The sequence below is a fragment of the Vulpes vulpes genome, chromosome 6 (genome assembly GCF_048418805.1).
Source record: "Vulpes vulpes isolate BD-2025 chromosome 6, VulVul3, whole genome shotgun sequence".
NCBI lineage: Eukaryota > Metazoa > Chordata > Mammalia > Carnivora > Canidae > Vulpes > Vulpes vulpes.
In genome coordinates, this window is record NC_132785.1 from 27111175 (window position 1) to 27135039 (window position 23865).

At 38.7% G+C, this 23865-nt stretch overlaps 1 protein-coding gene across 1 annotated transcript; it reads left to right on the plus strand.

Moving 5' to 3' along the window:
• Positions 1-2764: 2764 nt before the first annotated feature.
• KLF5 (KLF transcription factor 5) lies at positions 2765-20616 on the plus strand. Its single transcript, XM_072760693.1, has 4 exons — positions 2765-3364; positions 5925-6798; positions 7800-7859; positions 18835-20616. The coding sequence occupies exons 1-4, from the start codon at positions 3104-3106 to the stop codon at positions 19011-19013; spliced, it is 1374 nt and encodes a 457-aa protein (XP_072616794.1). The 5' UTR covers positions 2765-3103; the 3' UTR covers positions 19014-20616.
• The last annotated feature ends 3249 nt before the right edge of the window (positions 20617-23865 follow it).

The following is a 23865-nucleotide window of genomic DNA, read 5'->3' on the forward strand; positions in this document are numbered from 1 at the left end:
AGTTCAGTTAACATACCACTGCCAGGCCACTAATTGATTTCTGAAACCTGACATTTGTTTTTTGTTTTCTCCTATCTTCCCTAATGGTACAGCACTACTAAGCAGGAAGGAATGCAAAGAACTAGAAAGTTCAAAGTAATTGAGGATCTGTCCATTCACCCTGTCTGGCATCATGCCAATGTAGAACCTGGAACATTTGAAAAATATTTATCAAGTTTTAACCCTTTTTGCTAAGTCGATGAATCAGGTTTGCCGCTGTAGCACGTGTGTTAACAGCAAGTAAGCTTGGTTGAACATGTTCTTTCTGTGTTCAGAATCGCATGGCAAATGTCTCAGAAAAGGATTACTTTCCAATTTCCGTACTATTGTACAGTGCTAAGCTAGTTATTTTCTGTGAGATTGCAGAGCTGGGCGTTTCAGAGAAACCATTACTTAAAAGTGACAGCCCTATTTTATGAATCCTTATATTAGAAATGAAATTTAAATAAATGCTACTATATTAGAATAAAAAAAGATTGAATTCAACTTTTCTAACATAAATATATTGTAAGCCCAACCGTAGCTAGGTTCATATCTTTATTCATTACAAAAAATGGAAATGTGAGCAAAATTAACAGGATTTATACAAGTGTTTTATTAAAAGCTTATCATATAGTTGGGTTTCGTTTTGTTTTGCTATTGGGAAAGGATTTGTCAGTGAAAGCATGTTAAAAAGTGGTGTGACATACAGAAATATTTCCAGTAAAATAACTTTTATGGATTTTATGGTAGTGAAAACTTAGGTTGAAATAACAGGCCGCTGATGCTCTGATAAAAGAAAGATAAAAAAGAAGGCAAATTAAAATATAAATAGATACTAGATTATATTAAACCTAAGTTAAAAAGAACATAAATGTTCTATTGAGAGTAATCTATATCACATTGAGTTTTGATCATGTTATCAGCATTAAAACTAAAATCTGTCAAAGTTCAGTTTTTAAAAAAGGAATATTAAATCCCATACCAATTCTATAATCTAAGTTATTTAATTAATTAATTCCTTGGGTTCAAACCCAATACTTGGGTTCAATCTTAGCGAAAATCAGGACAGCTTCTTAAAGGTGGAGGTGGATACTATAGAACTGTCAGAAAAAAATTTGCAAAGACTCTTATTAAATACTACTTTGGTAACATGAAGGTAGTCGTCAACTATTCTCTGAAAAGAGTGATCACAGCCATAAAGATGAATCACTTTTTAACAAAAAGGAAAAGAGAAAAAAAAATTTACAGCATAATTTTGTTTCCTAATAGTAAATACCTCTAATATTTCATGTGTATATTATTTTTTAAATCTACACACTGAAATAAGATCCATTCTTTTAATAGGTCCATCTCTTTGAAGTGAACATTTTTTTCTAAGAACTCGTTTTTTTTTTTTTTTAAAGCTGTTTTACTGTGAAGTGATGAGTAGGCTGTTGTATATGTAAAATTGTCTAATAGTATAGTGTGCTGTCAACATATATACATATGTAGTAATATACCAGGCATTTTTATTGCAGTTTATTATTCCGGCTTCTCAATAAGCCAGATAAAATCGTATACAAGAACATTAAGGATTAGGGAAGTGTTTTCCTTAGGTGATTGATGGCAAAACTGCACCTTCCCATTATAATGTAGTTAATGGATGGTAATATATTTGACTATTACTTTCCTACAAATTTGGATTCCCAGTTTGCAGAGCGGCTGAGCGTCTAAGGCTTCTTTGGTTGCCTTTTCGTAGGAAAAGGTGCCCCAGTGTTAGGTAAATGTGCCACGTTTCTGTTTTGTAAATATTAAGCTCCATTTTTTTTTTTTTTGAACATACAGTGCTAGCAAAAACAAGTCAAAGATGTAATCTCTATTTAAATACATTGGAACTAGTCAGTCGTTAGGGCTTAAATTAGATTCCAGGCTTCGGCTAGAATCAAAAGTTGTAAATATTAAAAACTTCAAAATCCATATCCCCATATCCCCATCCTCCTCCTCCCCATACAGATACGAGGTAGAAATTGGGTGTGAAAACTTCTTTCCAGCCATTTACATACTGTAGGGGAAAACAAGCTCTTATGCAAGGACTCAAAAAAAAAAAAAAAAAAATCTATTGGCCATTAAACCTTTTATTCAGGGACCTTCCAGATTTGCTTTGCTAGATGGACATGTTCACTGCTAAAGATACACAGACACAAGAGCTGTTTTTAAATTTGTTTATCACACCGCCCCTCGTTTTCCGCTAAAGCAAAGTACATTTTGTATATTTAAAAATACACGCTCCCGCGAGGAGCCCCTGAAACCCTTGGCGCCCCCACCTCGCTGCCCGCTGGGCTTCTCAGCTTTTGGGTGCACAACACCTAAGACGTGCAAAAGTCTTTTTTTTCCTCCCTGACCCTGGCGGAGAACAGTTGGGAGAGATCTCCCTCCACGTCTCCACCCCGACTCCGTCTCTTCCCAGATTCCACCCGCTCCTCTCCTTTCCTCCGCCCCCGGCTCCGTCCGCCCAATCTGTCAGAGAAGTTGTGTACAAACTGCGCGGCCGCCCTGCGCGCGAAAGCTCGTGGCCCGAGGGGGCGGGTCAGCTCGGCGGGGGCGGGGCCCGCGTGAGCCTCTCCCTCCGCATAGGCTGTGCCCTCCGGCCCGGCCGGCCTCGGGGCGCCGGGATTCGCCGCGGCGCTGCCAGTCAGGCCGGCGGGCCCCGCCCACCCGGAGTTGGGTAAAAGAGAGGCGGGCGTCAAGTGTCAGTAGTCGCGGGGCAGGTACGCGCGCTCGCAGCTCGCTCGCGGAGACCGGCGGTGGCGGGAGCGGGCTCCGGCGAGCGAGGGAGCGCGGCGGGGCGGGGCGGGAGAAAGTGGCCGCCGCGGGGACGTTGGCGTTTACGCGTGGCGGAGCGGAAGAGTTTTGCTTTTCGTGCGCGCCTTCGAGGACCGCGCCGGCTGTTGGCCGAGGGGGTCCGCCCGCCCGCCCGGAGCGCCCCCTTCTCCGCCCGCGGCCCCGCGCCGAGCTCGCCGGCCCGAGTCAGCGTGGGCGAGGTGGGAAGCGCGCCCGACCCGCGCCCGGAGCCGCCGGCCCCCGCCCCCCGCCGCGAGTGCCAATGGCCACGCGGGTGCTGACGATGAGCGCCCGCCTGGGACCCGTGCCCCAGCCGCCGGCCCCGCAGGACGAGCCCGTGTTCGCGCAGCTCAAGCCCGTGCTGGGCGCCGCGAACCCGGCCCGCGACGCGGCGCTCTTCCCCGGCGAGGAGCTGAAGCACCCGCACCACCACCCGCAGGCGCAGCCCGCGCCCCCGCAGCCGCCGCAGCCGGCGCCGCCGCCCGCCGCGGGCCCGCGGCTGCCCCCGGAGGAGCTGGTCCAGGTAGGAAGAGGCGCTCCCCTCCCTCCCTCCCTCCCTCCCTCCGCCCCCCTCCCGGAGCTCGGGCGTGTCCCGCCGCTGCGACGCGCGGGCGACAGGGGCCGCTCCAGGCTGGGGCGTGCGTCGGGGCGCTGGGGGGCGGCGGGCGGGGGGCGGCCCCTCCCCTCCCCTGCCCTCCCCTCCCCTCTCCCCTCCGCGCCCTGCCCTGCTGGCCTGGGCGCTCGCAGGCAGCCGCGAGAAAGTGGGGGGACCGGGAGGGGCGCGTCCCGGCCGGAGCCGCCCCGAGGGCCCGTCCGGGGGGAGGTTGGAGCGGGGCGGGTGCTCCCACGCGCCGGAGCGTCTCCCGTCGCGCCTCAGTCCAGCCTCCCTTGAAACTCCGGCTCTGCCCGTGTGCGCCCCCGGCCCGGGCCCCGGCCCCACCCCCACCCCCACCCCCCGGAGGGTCCCCCGCGTAGTCTCGGGTCAGGTGGAAACGCAGACGGGGCCGGCGGGAGGCGCCGCGGGTGCCGCTTTCTCCCTCGTGGCTCAGGCTGCTGTAGACGCGCTCTCGGGGGCTGCCGTGGGCTCGGGCTGGGGAAGCCGAGGCTGTACCGGAGCGGCGTGTGCGTGTGCGCGCGTGTGTGTCCGCGCGTGTGTGTTTTTCCTTAAAAAGCCGAGACCCAGAAGGAGGACCGGGGTGTTGTTTTCTTCATGTGCGCGTAAATTTCCTCCCGGAGCCGCGTTGAAAGCCGGCAGTTGGCTCTTTACACTTGCCCGGCAGCCGAATTAGAGCAACCGCCTGTTTCTCTCGCCCACGCAGGGAGTCATATAGCCCTGGAAAAAAAAAAAAAGAAAAAAAAAAAACTTCCCGGGACTTTTAGCCTGTCCCAAGGGAAAAAAAAAAAAAATTGGAAACATACCCACATGCAAACAGCTGGAAGAGCTAAAAGCAGAAACCACTAACCACCGCGGGAGCGAGGCGCACGGAAGGGTTTTACTTGGGTTTATTTCGAGACGCTTCGATTCCCAGCCCCCGGGTACGGCCCCGCGTACTGGGCCGCCCGGCCCCTGCGCCGCCGCCGCCGCCGCCGCGGGGTCTGCGAGGCCCGGGGTGCCCGGGAGGGCAGGGGCGTCTGTCGGAGGCGTGACTCACAGGGCCCGGGCGTTAGTTTTTATTTTTAAATCGTGTCTATCTGGGCAGCCCCGCCTTGACATCCACAGCGAAGGATCCGAGGTCCCATACGAAACGCTTTTGAAATGAAGTGATAGCAAAAAAAAAAAAAAAAAAAAAAGTGTATTATTCACCAGTTAGGATGCCACCGCGGTTAATAGTTGCATGAGCCATTTCATGGGGGTGGGGTGGGCTCTGCTTTGCTCTGGAAATTTACTTTTCGACGTTAAAAAAATTTAAAAAAATATTAAGTTTATGTACTAGCATAGAAGACAGTTTGTAAAAAAAAAAAAAAGAAAAAAGAAAAAAGAGGGTGACTAGTTACAAGCTCTGGATCGCTGTGTTAAAAAAAAAAAAACAGTCCCCACTTGAGAATGATTTGGTTATTTCAGGTTGGTCACTTTTCTGGTTAAGAGACACCAAGAGGCTAAGGGATGATTGAGCCTTTTTTTTTTTTTTTTTTACAGAGTAAGGGGGAATGTAGCATTGGGCCACTGAGAAGGACATGGTAAATGTTTTGCTGATGACTGTGCTAGGGATACAGCAGCCTCTCCCCACCCACGGACTCCTTAGCACCACTCTACCAAGGGAGTGATTTTCCCCTAGGTAATTAAAGATCTGTTTTAGATAGGGATATGAATAGGAACATTTCATTATCATATTAACCAATTACAGAATCTGCTGATTAAAATCAACATTTAGATCAAATGTTGAAAGTGAAGTTGTTCTGTTCTGTGAGTGGATACTGTTTTGCTCAAGAGGTTGTATTTTAAGTTTCCAGGGACCTGTACGTGAGAAAAGGCACTGAAATAGCCAAGGAATATGTTGTATTAGGTACTTCAACAGAATCTACCTAGGCAAACAAACAAAAAGAAACCCCAAAACAGAACTTTGCGGTTTTATTTTTAAGATTGTTTCGCTTAGGTTTTGTTTGTTTAAACATACCTGTATTAATATAAATATGGCATGAGCAGGATTGAGGTGGGTCGGCAGTAGTAGTACGATACTGTATTTCAGTTGAAAACTCAACTGTAATGGGGTAGGGAATCCTGCTTTTGTATGTGAGTTATAAAAAATACACTTTGTTATCGATTAGAAAGGAATTCTAATCCTTTCTTTCTGCTGCTGCTGCTTTTTTTTTTTTTTTTCTTGATTTGCCTGTTTCACTGTTTGTCCGGGGCTGATTGTGGGAGCGATTTTACCAAATACACGTTATAGAGAGTTTCATAAGGCTTTTGGTAAACCAGTTATTACACAATTGACAAATAAACCTGATACCTTTATAAGCGACGCTTGAAAGGAGCTCGCCCTAGTACTTCTCACAGGTATCGCTGGGGGAATTTTTCGTAAGTTTGTCTTTACTCAGCTGATGAACTGGGTGGATTATGCATGTTTGTATCTCTTCTTTTTTAGACAAGATGTGAAATGGAGAAGTATCTGACACCTCAGCTTCCTCCAGTTTCAATGATTCCAGAGCATAAAAAGTATAGACGAGACAGTGCCTCAGTCGTAGACCAGTTCTTCACTGACAGTGAAGGGTTACCTTACAGTATCAACATGAACGTCTTCCTCCCTGACATCACTCACCTGAGAACTGGCCTCTACAAATCCCAGAGACCGTGCGTAACACACATCAAGACAGAACCTGTTACCATTTTCAGCCACCAGAGTGAAACGACAGCCCCTCCTCCGGCCCCGACCCAGGCCCTCCCTGAGTTCACCAGTATATTCAGCTCACACCAGACCGCAGCTCCAGAGGTGAACAATATTTTCATCAAACAAGAACTTCCTACACCAGATCTTCATCTTTCTGTCCCTCCCCAGCAGGGCCACCTGTACCAGCTGCTGAACACACCGGATCTAGATATGCCCAGTTCTACAAACCAGACAGCAGTGATGGACACTCTTAATGTCTCTATGTCCGCCGCCATGGCGGGCCTTAACACACACACCTCTGCTGTTCCGCAGACTGCAATGAAACAGTTCCAGGGCATGCCCCCTTGCACATACACAATGCCAAGTCAGTTTCTTCCACAGCAGGCCACTTACTTTCCCCCGTCACCACCAAGCTCAGAGCCGGGAAGTCCAGATAGACAAGCAGAGATGCTCCAGAATTTGACCCCACCTCCATCCTATGCTGCTACAATTGCTTCTAAACTGGCAATTCACAATCCAAATTTACCTGCCACCCTGCCAGTTAATTCACAAAGCATCCAGCCTGTCAGATACAATAGAAGGAGTAACCCCGATTTGGAGAAACGACGCATCCACTACTGCGATTACCCTGGTACGTGATATAACCCGGTTAAAGCATCAGTACCTGTATTTAGTGTCTGTGTGTGTGTGTGCACATGCCTTTTTAAGCCAGGTTTTCAGTTTGCATAGGAAAGTGGTACTTGACAATGAAAAAGATCACCCACTTTGTCCTTTTCATATCTCAGTCTCTGTACTGTACCCTGGGATATAACTTTGTGTTTGTCTATTATAGTTGTATGTATTAAAAAAATGGCTAGAATATACTGGAAAAAAGTTACCTTGGACTTCTTTATTTTTAACGTAGCATATAAATTCAAATTTTGAGTTATGTCAGAGTTACTTAAACACCTAAATTGCCGTCTTAATTCTAAATTGAGTGCCCTGAAAAGAGATAAGGTAAGGTAGGGAAAATAAGGTGTGGTAATGAAATGGGGATTGAGTAGGCTGCTTTCATGATGGTGGGTTACAAGACTGTGTACAGAATAGATTTAAGGATAGTTGTGATGGCGTATGAACATATGTTCATTCTTCAGTGAGATGTGGCTCAAAATCTAAATTGATGATGGTGATGACTTAGTCTACAAGTTGCTGGCATAAGCTAGTTTATGATTAATACAGGGTGTAATTGATACAGCGTGATATACTAAATGAAAAAACAAATGTAGTAGCACAGAAAATTGCAGTCATCTTGGATAATGGTTTAACACTGTCAGCTCGAGAGCCATTAAAAGTTTTTAAATCACTGAAGTATATGTTACTAGTATAAAGCACGTACTGGAATATAAACATACATTTTCCATTTGTAGCTTGTTTATCTGCTTTTTCTGCTAAAGTGGTACGTAAAGTAAATCACTTTATACCTTTAATAAGGTAACAGGGGAGCAGTCTTTAAAACTGACGCTTCAAATAAATATCTCACTAGCATGAGAGATTTCTTCTTTAGAGCCAGATTTTAAACACTGAATCATCAAATGTAAAGATTTCAAAAGGATCTCCAAAATGACAAGCTGTTCTTCCTCTCCATTATTTCAGGCTGCACAAAAGTTTATACAAAGTCTTCTCATTTAAAAGCTCACCTGAGGACTCATACTGGTATGTAATTTTCTTGTTAATTCTGTGAGTTGTGTAAATAGTGTAAGTGGTATTCATCCTTTTAAAAGCCAACACGTGTTTGATCTCTTCTTTCTTCTGTCAACCTTTATTTTTTAATGGCCTACCTTTTCAGCACTGGCTTGGCTCAAAATGCAGTTCAACGAAAAAGTCTGGTTCCAGGAAGGCTGATGTTCCCTTACCAAGGCCTTGCCCTGTCACCTCACATAGAATGAATTACCCAAAAACGTAAACAACAATGTTTACTAATGGATTTTAAAACTTTAATGGCACTGCAATTCCTATCTTGAAGGAATATAAAAATGTAACTCTTTTTTTTCCTTCCATAACAAATCCCTTGGCTGCTGTAAGGTATATTAAATGCTAAAACTTTTCCATTTAGCATGTAAAGCATGACTGCTTAATACATTATCTTTAATTTTACCTTTAACCTAACATCTCTGTTTAGCATGTTTTATGTGGCTGATGAAAGGTAGGGACGAAATTGCAGAGTATTAAATCAGGCAAAGATGGGGTTGTGGTTTAAAAGTTACTCTATACCCTGCGCCAGCCCTGATTTTGACGTATTTGAGATTATCTTCATTCTAGTTTACATTTCATCTTTGTTTAGAATGTGCTTTTAGGTAGAGTCACTTTAATTTTATAAATGTTTATTTTGTCACGTCTGTACGTTCACTTTTAAATGCCTTTTAATTTTAAAAATATATATTTGAAACCATTTTAGGACAAAACCACATGGCATGCTTAAAAAGCTCCCAAATACCCAAAATATTTTCAAAATATATAGATGGTTACTATTTGGGATTTTCTTAAAAGACCAGCCCTAAAGGAAAGAACTTACACAAAATGATTGTGTTTTTTTCTCTCAGTAAATTCAGCCTTACCTAAAGTTCAAAGAATAAGTTTGCTAATAAAAGCAATGACCTAGCAAAATGTTTTATTCCATCATTGCTATGGAAACCAAAGTATTCAACAGTTCCTTTGAATGGGTTGTTGGATTAGTGTGAGGACTTGAATCTCCCCAGGCTAGATGTTACTATGGAAATTGAGTTTTGATAAATGAAGTAGTTATCTCTAACTGCTGCATTAAAAAGTAAAAGCCTTTGAACAAAGGTCAGTGCTGAGATAGAACACTAGGAGGAATATGGCTGCAGACATTTTGTATGCATGTAAGGAAGTATTACTTGATATCTCAGTGATAAACACTACTTATTAAAATCTAAATAGTGCTGGTGACAGTGGTAGATTCCAGGACTTTCTGAGAAATTGCTTTTAAAGAAAAGACAGCTCATGTATTAAAATGAATGGATGGTTTTGGCCTGAAGTTTTTAGATATAGACAAAGTGATTATATGAAACGCAAGATCCTACATAAGCAGCTCAAAGTAAGAGTTATATTTATAGTTAAACAACCATTAAGTATATAATAAACTCAGTCTAAAGTTTTCAAAATGCACATGATGGCCAAGAAAATATTCCATATAGAAATACTAAAATAGACAGTTATAGAATTAATATTCTATTAGAGAAAGAAACATTGAAATTGGGCTTTTACCTGAATTTTGACTAATGGGAATGAAAATAAAATTGAAGCATTTTAACTAGTTTTTTTCTTCTTTGAAAGTCCTTGAAATGGGAGATAGGAAAGGAAGGAGGGAACATGTTTTTTATGAGGTTAAAGTCTCCTAATAAAAAGAGTGCAATTGCATATCACACTGTAATCAACTGCTTATTGCAGGGATGTAGTCAGAGCATATCTGAATGGCCTTACAACCCCTGTCAGGGTTTAGTGCTCTGAATGCTTATAGCTGGGATTCTGGAATTTGACCTGCTGGCAAAGAAATTTAATAGCAGGCTGTTTTTAACAGTGCTCATACTAATAAAATCAAACTAAAAAGAGGACCCAGGCCTAGTTTGGGTCCTAGGCATCAACTTTTTCACCTGATCATAAGCGCATGGCCATTGACGACTAATGAATGAGACTATGTAATCCAGCTTAATAAAGTTTTGTTTGATAGTCTCTCAGATGCCTTGGGGAGGGTTTGTAGCAGACTTGTTCATCTGGCTAAACCCGTTCTTGGGTAATCATAGAGCATTGAGGTTGTTTTCTCCTCATTTCTAGTTTCTAGACAATGTCTTTTAAAATTACCTGTGCTCTCTCGTTGCATCCCTCCCCTGCTGCTTGTTTTTTAGTGAATGTATCTGAAGCCAGAAAATTCTCCTTTTTTTTTTTTTTTCCTTTTTCCCTTTTAGGCCTAGGTATTTCTAAATAACTTACTTAATAGCTGTTTTGTTTTGCTTTGTATATAGGTCCCCTACTGTGTCTCCCTTCCTGCCCCTGCCCTGGACAATTTGTTAGGAGATTTTTAAAACAGTCTGTATGGGAGAGATCTGGTATTTGATACAAAAATTACTTTTTAAGTGATTGCCATTTTGCAGGCAGAACCTGAAAAGCCACCCTAGCATTTCCTTGGAATATAATTGTAATTGCTTTAAAATGTCAAGTTACCTTATGTTTTAAAAATGATTTAAGCAATTAAAACAAACTACATCTGAGTTCTATTTAATTGCTTATTCTGGATTTTTAGATAGTAAGTGCTTCTTGACTTGCAAATTGAACATAAGGAAACAGTCTTTCCAAAACAAGACCTTTTTCAAAAAATTTAGAATGAAAGTACAAGATATCAGTTTCTTGAACCAGAAGTCCTTTAGCATTTTTCTAAGTTCATACACTTTGATTTCTTTATTCATAAGGAATATACAAGTTGTACCAAGTTCTGTCTTTGTATGGTCAAACAAAATACCTGAAATGTACGTTTCCTGTGTTTTAGCAAATCTATTTCACTTACAGACATGTCTGTGTGTATATATAACAGTAACATACTTAAAGGTCTGTAGAGGTAACCCCTTATATTGGCGTGTGGGTGTTTGTTATTCGTAATGTGTGTGTATACATCATGCCTCTGGTCAAATATAATTATGGCTAATTCTAGGCAACAGTATTGGCTGGTATATCAAACTTTTAAAAGCATGTAATGCAAACATTCTACTGAAATTTGTGTATGTCTTTTGATGTATATATGGGCGGTACCCATTGACATCATTTAAAAGTTGCTGCTGTGAGCACCTTTTAAGGAAAAGATTCACATAACTATTTTGCCCTTATAAATCCACACAATTTTTAAACTGATAAAGTAGAATAATCTGTAATCAGCAGGATAGTTGTTTCTACTCATACACTTTAACTTCATAATGAAGATTTAAAGTAATTCTAAGCACGAGCTTGAGACCAAAAAAGGTAAAATGCAATAGGAAAAAAAAAATTAAGGCTGTATATACAAAGAAAATTTTGCAAGAAATTGAAAATTTTTTTTTATCACTGCTACTGATTTCTTGGTGTGCTTATGAAATAGGACTTTTACATTGAGTTTGGAAATTTCTTTTAAAATGATATTTATGGTTTAGTAAAAAAGTACTTGCTTTCCAAAGAAAGTTTGAAAACTAGTGAACTCAATACAGGTGTTTAAATTCTTCGTGATTTTAGTCAAATGTGTGGGTATGTACTTACCCCTTAAAGAATATGCAAAAGTGGTTGGGAAATTAGAGTATGGAAACATTTTTAGATCATTTATCAGTCTCAGCTATCTGGAACAAGGCAGAAAATGAACAACTGTAGAGAGAAAGTCTCCAAGCAGCACACACACTTGGCTCAAGGATCCCTTAGACCGAGACTGTATGCACAGACCATTACATGGTTCTGAATCGCAGAGTGACTTGCCAAGGATTGATAAGGAAAGGACAATTGGAAACACCCCCACACAAGAAAATGGAAACCTACAATAACAGAGGAACACAAAATGGATTCAGGGAAGCACTATACTATTAGCACTGCATTTTGCAATGAGCTGTTTGGGGTGCTTTGTTTAATTAAGAAAGAATTCCACAGTAAAGTTTTAGAAAGATTTTTAGCCCAAGCCTGGTTTTAAGGGGATAGGTTCCCATAATCTGTCTTACTTGCTTATGTAGAACACGTTATTTCATAATGATACTTATATTAAGATGTTTACTACATATACTTTAAAATGTGTAATCTGCTCAAGGTGATTTTAGTTTCAGTTTGGGTACTAAGCTGAATAGAAAACTAGGTATAATTTTCTATCTAGTTCTTTGTTCTATACTTATTATCCATTTAATGTATTAGGTATAGATTTGCATCTAAAAATATTAACAATGTTGACACTACATTTTCATTCATGGTACTTTGCCACTAAAACATTCAAAATGATTGGAACACAAGTTACTCCTTTTTTTTTTTTGTGGAATTGTGGAAGGGACCAAAAGGCTTTAAAGGCTTTAAAGCCAAAAGGCTTTCCACATATATATGAACAATTTCACTTCCTTGAAAAGTTATTTAGAGCTAAAATCAGCATAAGTCTCTTTCCCTCCCTCTGCAGATAAGTAGGTAGGTACGTAGATGGCCTTAATGGAGATCCTAAGTTTGGATCTAGAGATCAGTACATGGGTGTGTGCCCTGGTAATCCTTCTTGTTGGTAGAGGTGGGAAAATTGTACAGGATGAAATTACTTAGTATCCAGTGGATTTTTTTGAGTCTGTATTTGAAGATATGCAGAAAAAAGTATCACAGTTAGCTTGTGATGTCAGATGTTACTAGTTAAAATTCTTAATTTATTTTTATTTGCAGCTTTGAAATTTATTTTCTATACTGAACCATTTCAAGCTTATGTAAGAAAAGTAGTAACTTAAGAGACTTGCTAGTTCAGACCCCTGGAAAGATATTTACGAGCGTGAAAGCTTAAAAACAATTTCTTTTTAATGACTCACTGGGAAAATTAAACTTTGCTTCTAGGACTTGTTCTTTCATCTGAAAAACATTTACATAGGAAATTGATTAAACATTGTTTTGAGATGATAAAGCTTATCAAAGGTTAAGAAGTATAATTTGATTAAGCAAACTTTTGGACTGATCTTGTGGAGAATCCAAAGAGAATCTTTTTCTTCCCTTTTGTCCTTCTAAACTAGTGGGAGAAGGTAGTTCATAAGCAGGTTAAATGGGATTGTTGAAGCTGAGAGAAAAATAATCAGCTGTGAAGGTAGAGAGAATGTATACATTTTTTAATACAATAACTTAATCACCCAAGATTTTTTACTTGGGCAGATATTTTTAGTTCTATAGAATGTAGTAGCTGTTTACTTGATGACCTACATTTTTTCTGGTGGAAGATTAGAAACAAAGTAATGCCCTACTTTAGTAAAAGTATCTGTGTAGCAGCATTCCTATTCTGTCAGCCTGTATTATTTATATTCAAGGATCTTTAACTCTGATTAGGGGGAGTTACTGTTTTAGAAGTGCATCTTAGGTAACTTTCAGTAAAAAATACCTAGGCAGAAGAATGTTTCTTTTTTACTACTTTATAAATATAAACCTTTTAAGAGCTGGGAGAAATCTTTGTCGAGGTAACCACAGTAAGTGCAAATTAGAGGAAAGAATATCTAATACTCATTCAGTGCTAGAAATACAGAATTTTTCTGTTTTGGTTAAAAATGAAGAGGCAAAATCTTTCATTGACCAGTTTTTTAAAAAGTTCAGTTTGGGTTCTTATTCCAAGAAGGCAAATCTGAGTGTTGTCTTTTTGTCAGCCTCAAGAATTGGCATTTTATTAACACTATTAATGAGCGAGGATTTTTCCATGATTTTTGTCGGGAACCCTTAGGAGAAATGGCAGAAACTTAGGACACTACAGATTCCCTCAGGGAGGAGACTGCACATGTAACCCCTTTGGATTTGTCAGCTCACTGTTCCTTGGCCGCAGAGGTCCCTTTGCTGTTTTAGGCTAGCAGTAGGAGCTTAAGAACTCCTTGGTTTTCATCAAATCTACTCCCAATTCTGTAAAGGAAAACTTGTTTACATAAACAAGTTTATTTAGCCTTATACAACTTTATATGATGGATAATAAGTGGATTCCATGCTAAATGGATTCTGAATATGTCCTAAAAGCATGATTCCTACTTAATCATACATTTAGTGAGATTAGTCTCATTCTAGGTGGAATAGAACCAGGCAAAGCCTTGCTTCAAGTGGGCAAAGAAACATTCTGGTAGACAACACCAGATGCTTTCCTGTTTCTTATACCTTCCCTCCTTTTCATTAATGAAAATGTCAGAATTGGTCAGACTTGGCCAAACATGCGATTGTTCCAAAGATGCATTATGAGAAGTGTGGCTTTGCAACTGGAATAAAAAATAGTGTCTGTCCTTGAGGAATTTTCAAGGCTAATGAAGGGGACAAAACACATCTATTTGAACCTTTTACAGCAACATATGTGTAAGTGTAAACCAGTCATTCAAAACAAATCTAAATGTTGATGGGGATTCAGAGAAGTGGAATGAATTCTTCTGGACTGTTCAGAGGTTTTCTGGAAGTGTTAAGGTGAATCAGATTTCAAAGAAAGGGGGGGGGGGTAAGCATATGAACTGACCACAAATTGATTTGTAGAGAAAAAGAAAAAAATTAATTTTAATATATCCTTTTAATTAATCAGTTTCCTGAAAGAGGGTACATTATTGACATGATACTATATCTAGTAAATATTAGTTGCATTTTGCAGATAAATAAATAATCTTTGAAATGAACTGCCTACCCTTCTGTTCCAAGTGAAGGAGATGTGCTACAATGAGCTTTAATAAAAAGATTTTTTAAATGGAAAATTACTGGCATAGATATATAAAAATTTGAATTAATGAGCCCAAATCATCCTACATTATCTTTTTTTTTAGATGTTTAATATTTCCCCATGATTCCTATTTTTCACCTCTTATTAGAATATAGAGATTGTTTCAGACTAAATTCCATCTCTAGTAGTGGAAAAAAGTATAATTATTACTAAATTACATAAAAATTTTCCTTCTGAAATAAGAGCTGTTTTAACTTCAAGGACTTAAGTTCTAAGAATTAAGATTTAGTACCAACTATTGAAATAATTTATTCCACTTTAACTGTTTGCATTGTTTTTCTCAGAATGAGAAATGGATTTTAAGTTCTTTGAGGCCAGTGACTAAGTCTTTTTTTTTTTTTTTTTTTAAAGGAGAAAATCAAGATTAAGACTTACTTGTGTTTTCCAGGTCATTTAGTGCAGGTTACACTCTCATTTACTAAATACTGGTTTTAATCCTGATGATTTTTAGTCTCTATCAGATACAATGGAAATGTCTTTTAGTTGTCAGGAGGAAGATCAGATATGCAAATTTGCTGTAATAAACTTAACAAGTTACCTAAAATAGGTATTCTGAGAAATATTTCCATCTATGATATTTTTTTGTTGTTAGAAGAACCTATGTGGAACATTCTAGGGAAAGGCCTTGGTATGAATCTATTGAATATGTTCAGCAGAGCAGAGAAACCTCCCATTCTGTTGTGGTAGGTTCAGAAGTCCTTTTTTACCGGTTTATCAGAGGGAAAAAAATAAGATAGTATTTTAGTCTATTGCTGAAGATTTCAAATACATTGTAAACATGTTCTGCTTACCCCCTGAAATTCATTTAGCCTAGGGTAGAGGGAAATGGATCACTGGGTGACATTTGGGATTGTCAGAACAGTTTTCTGGATCCTGCTGGTCTTGAGAGATGGGTCTCCACTGAAGGCTGGCCCAGGGATACACTCTGCTTCCCACTGTCTGCAGTTTAAGGCCTGCTGAGTCCATTAAGCTATTCCATAACTGACCTCAAGTGGCTTTAGAATCTTTAAATACATTTGAATAATATTTGTTCTTAAGTTGTTCGTATGCAGTGAATGAGTGTTTGCTAATGGAGAACTTCAGTAGGACACTAAGGACAAGTGGCAGGGCCGGATTCTTAACCTGGAGCTCATTGTTTTCACTTCTAACTCATGGAATTATTGTGAGGATTAAGTGAAAAAATCAGAAATACCTGGTTCCAGAGTTTGTACTCAATGAATGTTTGTGCTTGCTCCCTCTTACTGTTAATGCTTCTGCTTTTTAACATTTTTATGAAATAACATTAATTGGCTTTACCAGTACTGATAATATGTATAACTTGAACAATTTTTAAGATTAGGGATTCCTCACAAAATACTCCTAGTTAATTTTAAAGTGGAATAAAAAAAATACTTTTTTTGGAGATAAAGTTGAAGCTTGTTTTTCATGCTGTTCAAACTTGTCATTTTTTTTTTCTTCTGCTTTTGGAAAGTTTCACATTAACAGCATGAAAACTTAAAAATACAGTTGATGTTGAAAGAGCTTAACTAAATATTTTAAATTGGTGGTATTGGAAAGAGATTCTGTAAAAATCCAATTAAACTTTTGAAAGCTCTATCCTGTTGAAATAACTTAAAGGAAGTCAGTTTGGTTTCCCAGAAGTACTGTGCATAGTGTTTCTGGCTGAGGAAGAAAGGCCCGAATCTACTATTTGGCCAGAAATTGGGTACCAGCTTCCTCTATGATGTTTAACTTGAGCGGTGTTGACACTTGAACAAATCCCATAGAAACTGCCCCAAGTGGGGAATAGTTGTCCTTGCTTTTATAGTAAAAACTTGGCCCCATAACTAACGTCCCAGACACTGGTAGTATTCTTGGCTGAACAATCTATAGATGTGCATAAATTGAGAGCAAAACCCCAAATGTTTTAGGAACTTTAATGGCTACCGTTTTTCAACCAATCAGTAAAGTAAACTTTTAAAAATATTGGTGCAGTTTATTGCTTCATAGCCAATAAAAATAGTGAACAAAAAGAGTCTAGTGTCCCTTGTTTCTTAAATAAACTCTGAAAATTCAGTTCTCTTGCTATTTAATTATTAAATGCAAAAGGCTAGAATGATTTCTTTTAAAATTGGAGCACTTTAGGAATTTTTTTCCTTGCTTCAGACATCAGAAATAACTTTCTCTTTCCATTAATTGACAGTGTAGTATTTAACCAAGATGTTTTGTGATTTATTTTTCACGAGGAACAAAAAACAAATGCTTGTGCAAAAAGTTAATCTTTTCTCTTTGATTTACGTTTTCAAGAGTAAGAGCTAGATTTACTCCTGGTATCAAATAATATGTGAATATAAATGAGGGAAAAGTGGTTTATTATGTTACTTAAAAGATTGGAGTGTATTAGGCTTAAATTCTAAGACTTTATAATGAGAAAAAAATTATATAATTGACATTTTAAAAATAGAGTGATGTAAATCAAAAAGGAAATTTAAAAAATAAGTGTATCTGTCTTGGTTCAGAGGCAGAGGAGGGAGGAAAGGAGGTTTGGGAATGCATACCGTAGAATTTGAAAGAAAAAAAATCTCCTGGAAATAATAGGTACAGATTTCAAAGAGCTATTCTGGCCCTTTTTTCTTTGTCCTTACAGGATTTTTTTTTTTTTTTTTTAAGTCAGAGTTATCAGGACAGCAAAAATATATTAACCACAAGCTGTAGAAATCTCGGTTGATGTGGACAGTGTCTTTTAAAATTTGGACTCAGTTGAGTAATCTTACAACTTCCTGAATATGATACTGCTAAATCAGACAGAAAGGTTGTTTGGGTTTCATTGTGGTACGAAGTAAAGAGTATTCAAAGTGACTTGGAGGCTCTTCTCTTTCACAAGAAAGAATTCAGGAATTTGACTATTCAGAGTTTTAAAAGGTATCCATATGAAACTGAGCAGTAAGCTCACAGGAATACTTTAATGAGCAAATTTATCTCACAAAACTCCAACAAATTCGTAGAAGATTCTAACAAAATGAAACATAAAGGAACTTACTAGTTAATGCTCAGTGAAACATTCTCAGGTTTGAGGATTTATTTAGAGGGGGGGAATATATGATCTCAGTTAAATAGGGTTAATTCTTAAACTGGGAGTTAAGGCTGCATTATCAATATTAAATGAATTTGAAGGATTAGCAACTAGTTAACTTCAAATAACATTAAGAATAATACAAATTGCATTGGGATTGTGACCTAAATGTCAATTTACAAAAATGAAAAGTGCTGTGAGAGTAGAATAGATAGATTGAATGATTAGAGACTTTTAAAACCGGTATTATGCATGTGAGCTCCATGAGGCCAAGCATTTTTGTTGACTGTCAATCCCAAACACTCAGGAGGACGGTGCCTGGCAGGTACTTGGCACAGATACACATATATATCAGCAAATGTCAGAATTATTATGGTGGTTTCATGATTCTTCAGTAAAGTGAAGTTACCAGTATCTGGTTGAGGAATTTATTAAATATCAAATGCATAAAGCTTTAACACCAACTTTAATATTTTCTAGTTTTGTTTTGCTTTAATCTGACTGAAAAACAGGAAGGTGTGAATGTGTGTGTGCTGGAGTGACTTTCGAAGAGTGCCCACTCATCAATCCATTTTGGAGGCCCTGAGTTCAGACAAGCTAACTAGTTTATGTGAAGTTTAGTCTGGCTAGTTTAGAAACATTTAGTTAGGACTTGGTTTGAAGTAAAGGATCGCAGTTGTGGTACATTCAGTTCATTGCGTTGGTGATTTGAGCAGGCTCAGAATTTTTTTTTTCTCCCTTGGCTGTCTTACAGCCATTGGTCCTTTACTAATTTAATTTGGGTTTGTTGGTGAAGTTATGCTCCACAGCAGATACAGGTCCCCCAAGTTCATCTAGTCATTTCATGGGTGTACATGTATGGGAACAATACGTACAAATGCACCCATTTGTCTTGCACATCCAAAATCAATGTTTTCCCGCTCTTCAGAAGAACTCCAAAAACTTCTTTCTTGCTGTAATTAGGTTGAATGCTACCAGGGAAACAGTGAATCTCTCCACTAGATTCTTAGAGAAAATTTAGGTCATAATGGAATTCATGAACCCTCCTTCCCCCTGGACCATGATTTTTTTTTAAGATCTCCCTTCTCAGGCAGTGTCTGTGATGTTTGTCTTGCTAGCAGGCCACCTCACCTCCTCTTGGTCCCTTGTCACAGGTGAGAAGCCGTATAAGTGCACCTGGGAGGGCTGTGACTGGAGGTTCGCGCGCTCGGACGAGCTGACCCGCCACTACCGAAAGCACACCGGGGCCAAGCCGTTCCAGTGTGGCGTGTGCAACCGCAGCTTCTCCCGCTCCGACCACCTGGCCCTGCACATGAAGAGGCATCAGAACTGAGCCCCGCTGTGGCCTGCCGTGCCTATGCAATTCACCCTGCCGTCCTGCGGTTCCTTTGGCAAAGTTTTAAACTACACACTTAACTATATATATAAAAAAAGGAAAAGAAAACTAAAAACTGGAAATGTATATTTTGTATATTTGAGAAAACAGGGAATACATTGTATGAATACCAAAGTGTTTGGTCCTTATAAGAATCTGGAATGCTTGCTGTAATGTATATGGCTTTACTCAAGCAGATTTCATCTCCTGACAGGCAGCCACATCTCAGTGTGAGTAGGGGGGTGGGGGTGCAGGGTGTGTTTGCAGTGTCTTTACCGAAGCACCATCATTTAATGTGACAGTGTTTAGTAAACAAGTCAGTTGGCAGGCACAGAAGAGCTGGATTGCATGTCAAGATTTTACTTGACATCAAGTAGTTTTTTTTCAATATTAGATAATTCCTTAGAGGTACACAGCGTACCTGGCAATTCACAGATAGCCATTGAACAAATGTGTTTTTTTGTTTGTTTTTATATGAGTTGCCTATATTTGCTATTCAAAATTTTGTAAATATGCAAATCAGCTTTATAGGTTTATTACAAGTTTTCTAAGATTCTTTTGGGGGAAAATCATAAATAATTCTGTTTGAAAATAACCATGAATACAATTACAGTTACAATTTGTGGTAAGATGCCTCTTCAAACCTCACCAAATTCATTTCTTTAGGAGGAAGAAATAATCATTCAAATGAACTTAAGAAGCAGATTCCATGCACTGATTAAACTAGGATTGCTTATTTTAAATATGAACGACATTTTATATGAATTGTGGACTGGAGCTTAAAGATAGGACACACAAAATTTAAACCTCTTACTATAAGCTAAACACAGTATCATTTTAATAAAAAGACTTGTAGCTCTCACGTGGCAGTGTTGAATTTATGATGCAGTTTTCGCATACCGGGATGTTTGTTCGTGCAGTACTGTGGGCTAAATGACAATTTATGTGGATTTTGCATGTAATATACAGTGAGACACAGTAATTTTACCTAAATTACAGTGCAGTTTAGTTAAGCATTGTTAATACTGACTCAGTGTCTGCCTTTAATTATAAATGACATGTTGAAAGCTTAAGGAAGCAAGTGCTACATATATGCAATATGATAGTAATGTGATGTTGATGCTGTTAACCAAAGGGCAGAATAAATAAGCAAAATGCCAAAAGGGGTCTTAATTGAAAATGAAAATTTAATTTTGTTTTTAAGATATTGTTTATCTTTATTTATTTTGTGGTAATATAGTAAGTTTTTTTAGAAAATTTTCATAACTTGATAAATTATAGTTTTGTTTGTTAGAAAAGTTGCTCTTAAAACATGTAAATAGATGACAAACGGTGTAAATATTTTGTAAGGCTTCAAAATGTTTATACGTGGAAACAGGCCTACATACGAAGCATAAATTGGTTGCTGTTTTGCTTCTTTTCCCCTCTTATTTTTGTATTGTGGTCATTTCCTATGCAAATAATGGAGCAAACAGCTGTATAGTTGTAGAATTTTTTGAGAGAATGAGATGTTTATATATTAACGACAATTTTTTTTGGAAAATAAAAAGTGCCTAAAAGATTTATGTTTTTTGCCTGCCTTCTTCACCTCCAGTAGCAAAAAACAGCAAATTCCATTCCCAAAACTATTTAAAAGGATCTGTCTTATCAGGGCAGTTAATAAGGAAGACAATTCACACATTGCTAACTTAGTTTAAAACATAAAAAGGAGACTTGTTTTAAAAATATGATTAAAAGTATAGAGGGAGATACAGTTTGTGAATGCTTTTTTTTTTCTTTTCCTGGTCACTACACACAACATTAACTTCAAGATAATTAGCTGAAAACTGTAGAGGTAACTTATACTAGTTTTATTGTCAGAGGTAAATAGAACAAATTGGGCTTTTAATCATTTCCCCCCCTTTCTAGAAGAGGAAAAGATCACCAAAAGTTTTTTAATTCAATAGCAACAAGCACACACCTAGGGCTTGGTTTTTAATACCATTCTCCAATATAAAGGATGGGGCTTCATAGAAGAATGGCTGATTCAAGGACTGGGTTAGGAAATAGACAAAATAAGCCTTCAGCATCTGACAGCACCAGAAAGGAAGTCATTAAAATCTCACAATGATGGAGGTATGTCAGAGCAACAATATAAAGTAGGGATGAGTTACAACCCAAAGTATAAAATAGCCATGAGCCCATACTACAATGATGGAATAAATAGGAAAGAGGAGACCAATCTGCAGAATTCCAAGCAATTTTTGCAGATATTTTGCCCTCAGAGTTGTTAACATAACTCCTCACTCCTTAAGTGTATGTTGCATAGAAGGTAACATGGCCAAGAGGGGAAGGAAAGTAACTATGGTGCAGAAACCCGTCCAACACCCTCAGCCAGGTTGTCAAGGTCCACATCAACTGTGATAAAGTCATGTACGTACCCTTGATTTGATGTGATGAGAATGGAACTTTGTTTCAGCTGTCTTCCTCCTAAAAACCTGTAACCCCAGTCCATTCCAGACAGAGCCCAACTGAGGGACATTCTACAAAATAGCAATACTCTGAACTGTCAAATTCTTAAACAAGAAAATGTGAGAAACTGTTACAGCCAAAAGAAGCCTATATATTATGACTAAGTATAATGTTTAACTGGGATTTGGAGCACAAAAAAGATGTTAGGGAAAAAGAGGAAATCTGAATAAATAAAGAATTTAGTTAATGTATCAACATTGCCTCATTATGACAAAATAGATCCTAGTAATGAAAGAGGTTAATAGGGGAACCAGGTGGTGGGGTTTATGGAAATCCTGTATTTGTAGTAATTCTATAAATCTAAAACCTGAATAAAATGTTTATTTTTAGAAAAGTGAAGGAAAAGGTCCATGTCACTATTACATATGTTCAATAGATGGGAAAATCCCTGATGTTGGAGCTAAAGTGAAAACTGCGGTTACATAGTTTAGCATCATTAGTTTATTCAGCCTCTCATCTTTTTTTTTTTTTTTTTTTTTTGCCTCTCATCATTTGACTCCCCATTCTTCCCTGTCATTCAAGTAATCTCTAGCTCAAGAACACTGCATAGTTCATTCTCTAGCCGAAACTTCTCATTCTTTCATGAGGGAAAACATAATTTCTTTGGCTTAAATTTATTTCTAGAAATCGAGATAGTAAAGGCTGGAAGCTTCTTAAAGCAAAGACAACTCTGTCTAGTAACATCAGAGCTGAATCAGTTGTAATTGATATTTGTATGAATGCGGAAGTTTTCTTGTAAGTAGAAGCCAGTCTTGCTTTGGCTCCCAGCACTTAATTGTATTTCATTTCCTAACAGAGGATGGCTGTTCCAGTTCTCAACCTCCCTGAACTAACTTTTCTCCCTTTTGTAGGCTGCTCTTCCTTCTCTCAGGCCAGCTACCCTTTCCAAGTCCTTGTCTGCCAAAGCTCAGTTCAGACCCTCAATCTTTATTAGCCACACCCACTGGAACTTGTTTTTTATTTGGAAATGTTACGTTACTTTAGCATTAGAATTATTTTCTGAGTTCTTTTTTTTTTTTTTTTTTTTAAGTTTATTTATGATAGTCACACAGAGAGAGAGAGAAAGGCAGAGAAGCAAGCTCCATGCACCAGGAGCCTGACGTGGGATTCGATCCCGGGTCTCCAGGATCGTGCCCTGGGCCAAAGGCAGGCGCCAAACCGCTGCGCTACCCAGGGATCCCTATTTTCTGAGTTCTATCATAGATTTTTCTTCCTTAGATTGTCAAATTCTTGGAAGAAACACCGGTTCTTAGATGGCCTTTGTCTTCCTGCTTTTATTGATGGATAAATCAGATGTCAAAAAAATACCCTTATGGTGCTGTAGGAGTTGTCTTAAGTCCTGAGTGATTGAATCAATCCAACATTCACCAAATTTCCTCTTTGTGTTGGTTTGTTGATACAGTGTTGGTGTTGGATTTTTGATAAGGCATGTGACTGTAACTGTGATTATAGTGTGAGCATGCAGGTAATGCCTTGTGAATTTTTTAACATTATTGGTGCATTTTCAAGGGAGAGTTACTGTAGACAACTATGCTTAATACACTTTACAAAGCTGCACATAATTTAATTGCTGATCATCAGCATATCCATTACGTAAATGTCTGGTTTCAAACATATTCTGACCAGTCTCTTGGTAAACAAGCTACCTCAACTAGACCAAAATTGAGTAATGCATCAGATTCCTATTGGTCAGAATGCAATTATGTAATTTGATTTCAAGTTAGTAATACTCTGAGTTTAAAGTGTCTTCTGTTAGTTTTTATTCTCCCCACCGCTAACCCCAAGTTAGCTTGTTTGGTTTTGCTTCATTTTGTCATTTCATTCCTGCGTTGTGGTTTGTGTAAAGTGCATCACTTCATGGCATCCAATTAGAGAATCCTTAGATAAGCATGACCTGGCTTGCCTACATAAAAATGTTCTTCAAAATCTAGCTAGATTCCTTTTCCTATCTTCAACTAAGCCCACCAGAGCTCTTTGGATTAGCTCATGGGCCATAACATAACAAAGAAGGGCTTTATTCTCCATTACTAAATCTGGTCTCTGCTTTGAAGTTGACCAAATTCCTTCTTTGGTTATATTCTTCACTGCAGTGTAAAACTAATCAATAGGATACTTTTATATTTATTACTTTATTACTTTATTACTTTATTTATTTATTTATTTATTTATTTATTTATTTATTTTACTCAGACCAGAGTATGTTACAGGTGACAAAACCTGGCAATTGTGTGATACTCATTTGAACAGTGACTATTTTTTTTTAAATATTTATTTATTCATGAGAGACACAGAGAGAGGC

What these genes read in the sequence shown, in the direction of transcription:
- KLF5 (XM_072760693.1), top strand. Translation starts at nt 3,104, where the DNA reads ATGGCCACGCGGGTGCTGACGATGAGCGCCCGCCTGGGACCCGTGCCC. An exon ending in CCACTACTGCGATTACCCTG is followed by an intron (nt 6,799 to 7,799) that starts GTACGTGATATA and finishes CCATTATTTCAG; the next exon opens with GCTGCACAAAAGTTTATACA. An exon ending in TCACCTGAGGACTCATACTG is followed by an intron (nt 7,860 to 18,834) that starts GTATGTAATTTT and finishes CCCTTGTCACAG; the next exon opens with GTGAGAAGCCGTATAAGTGC.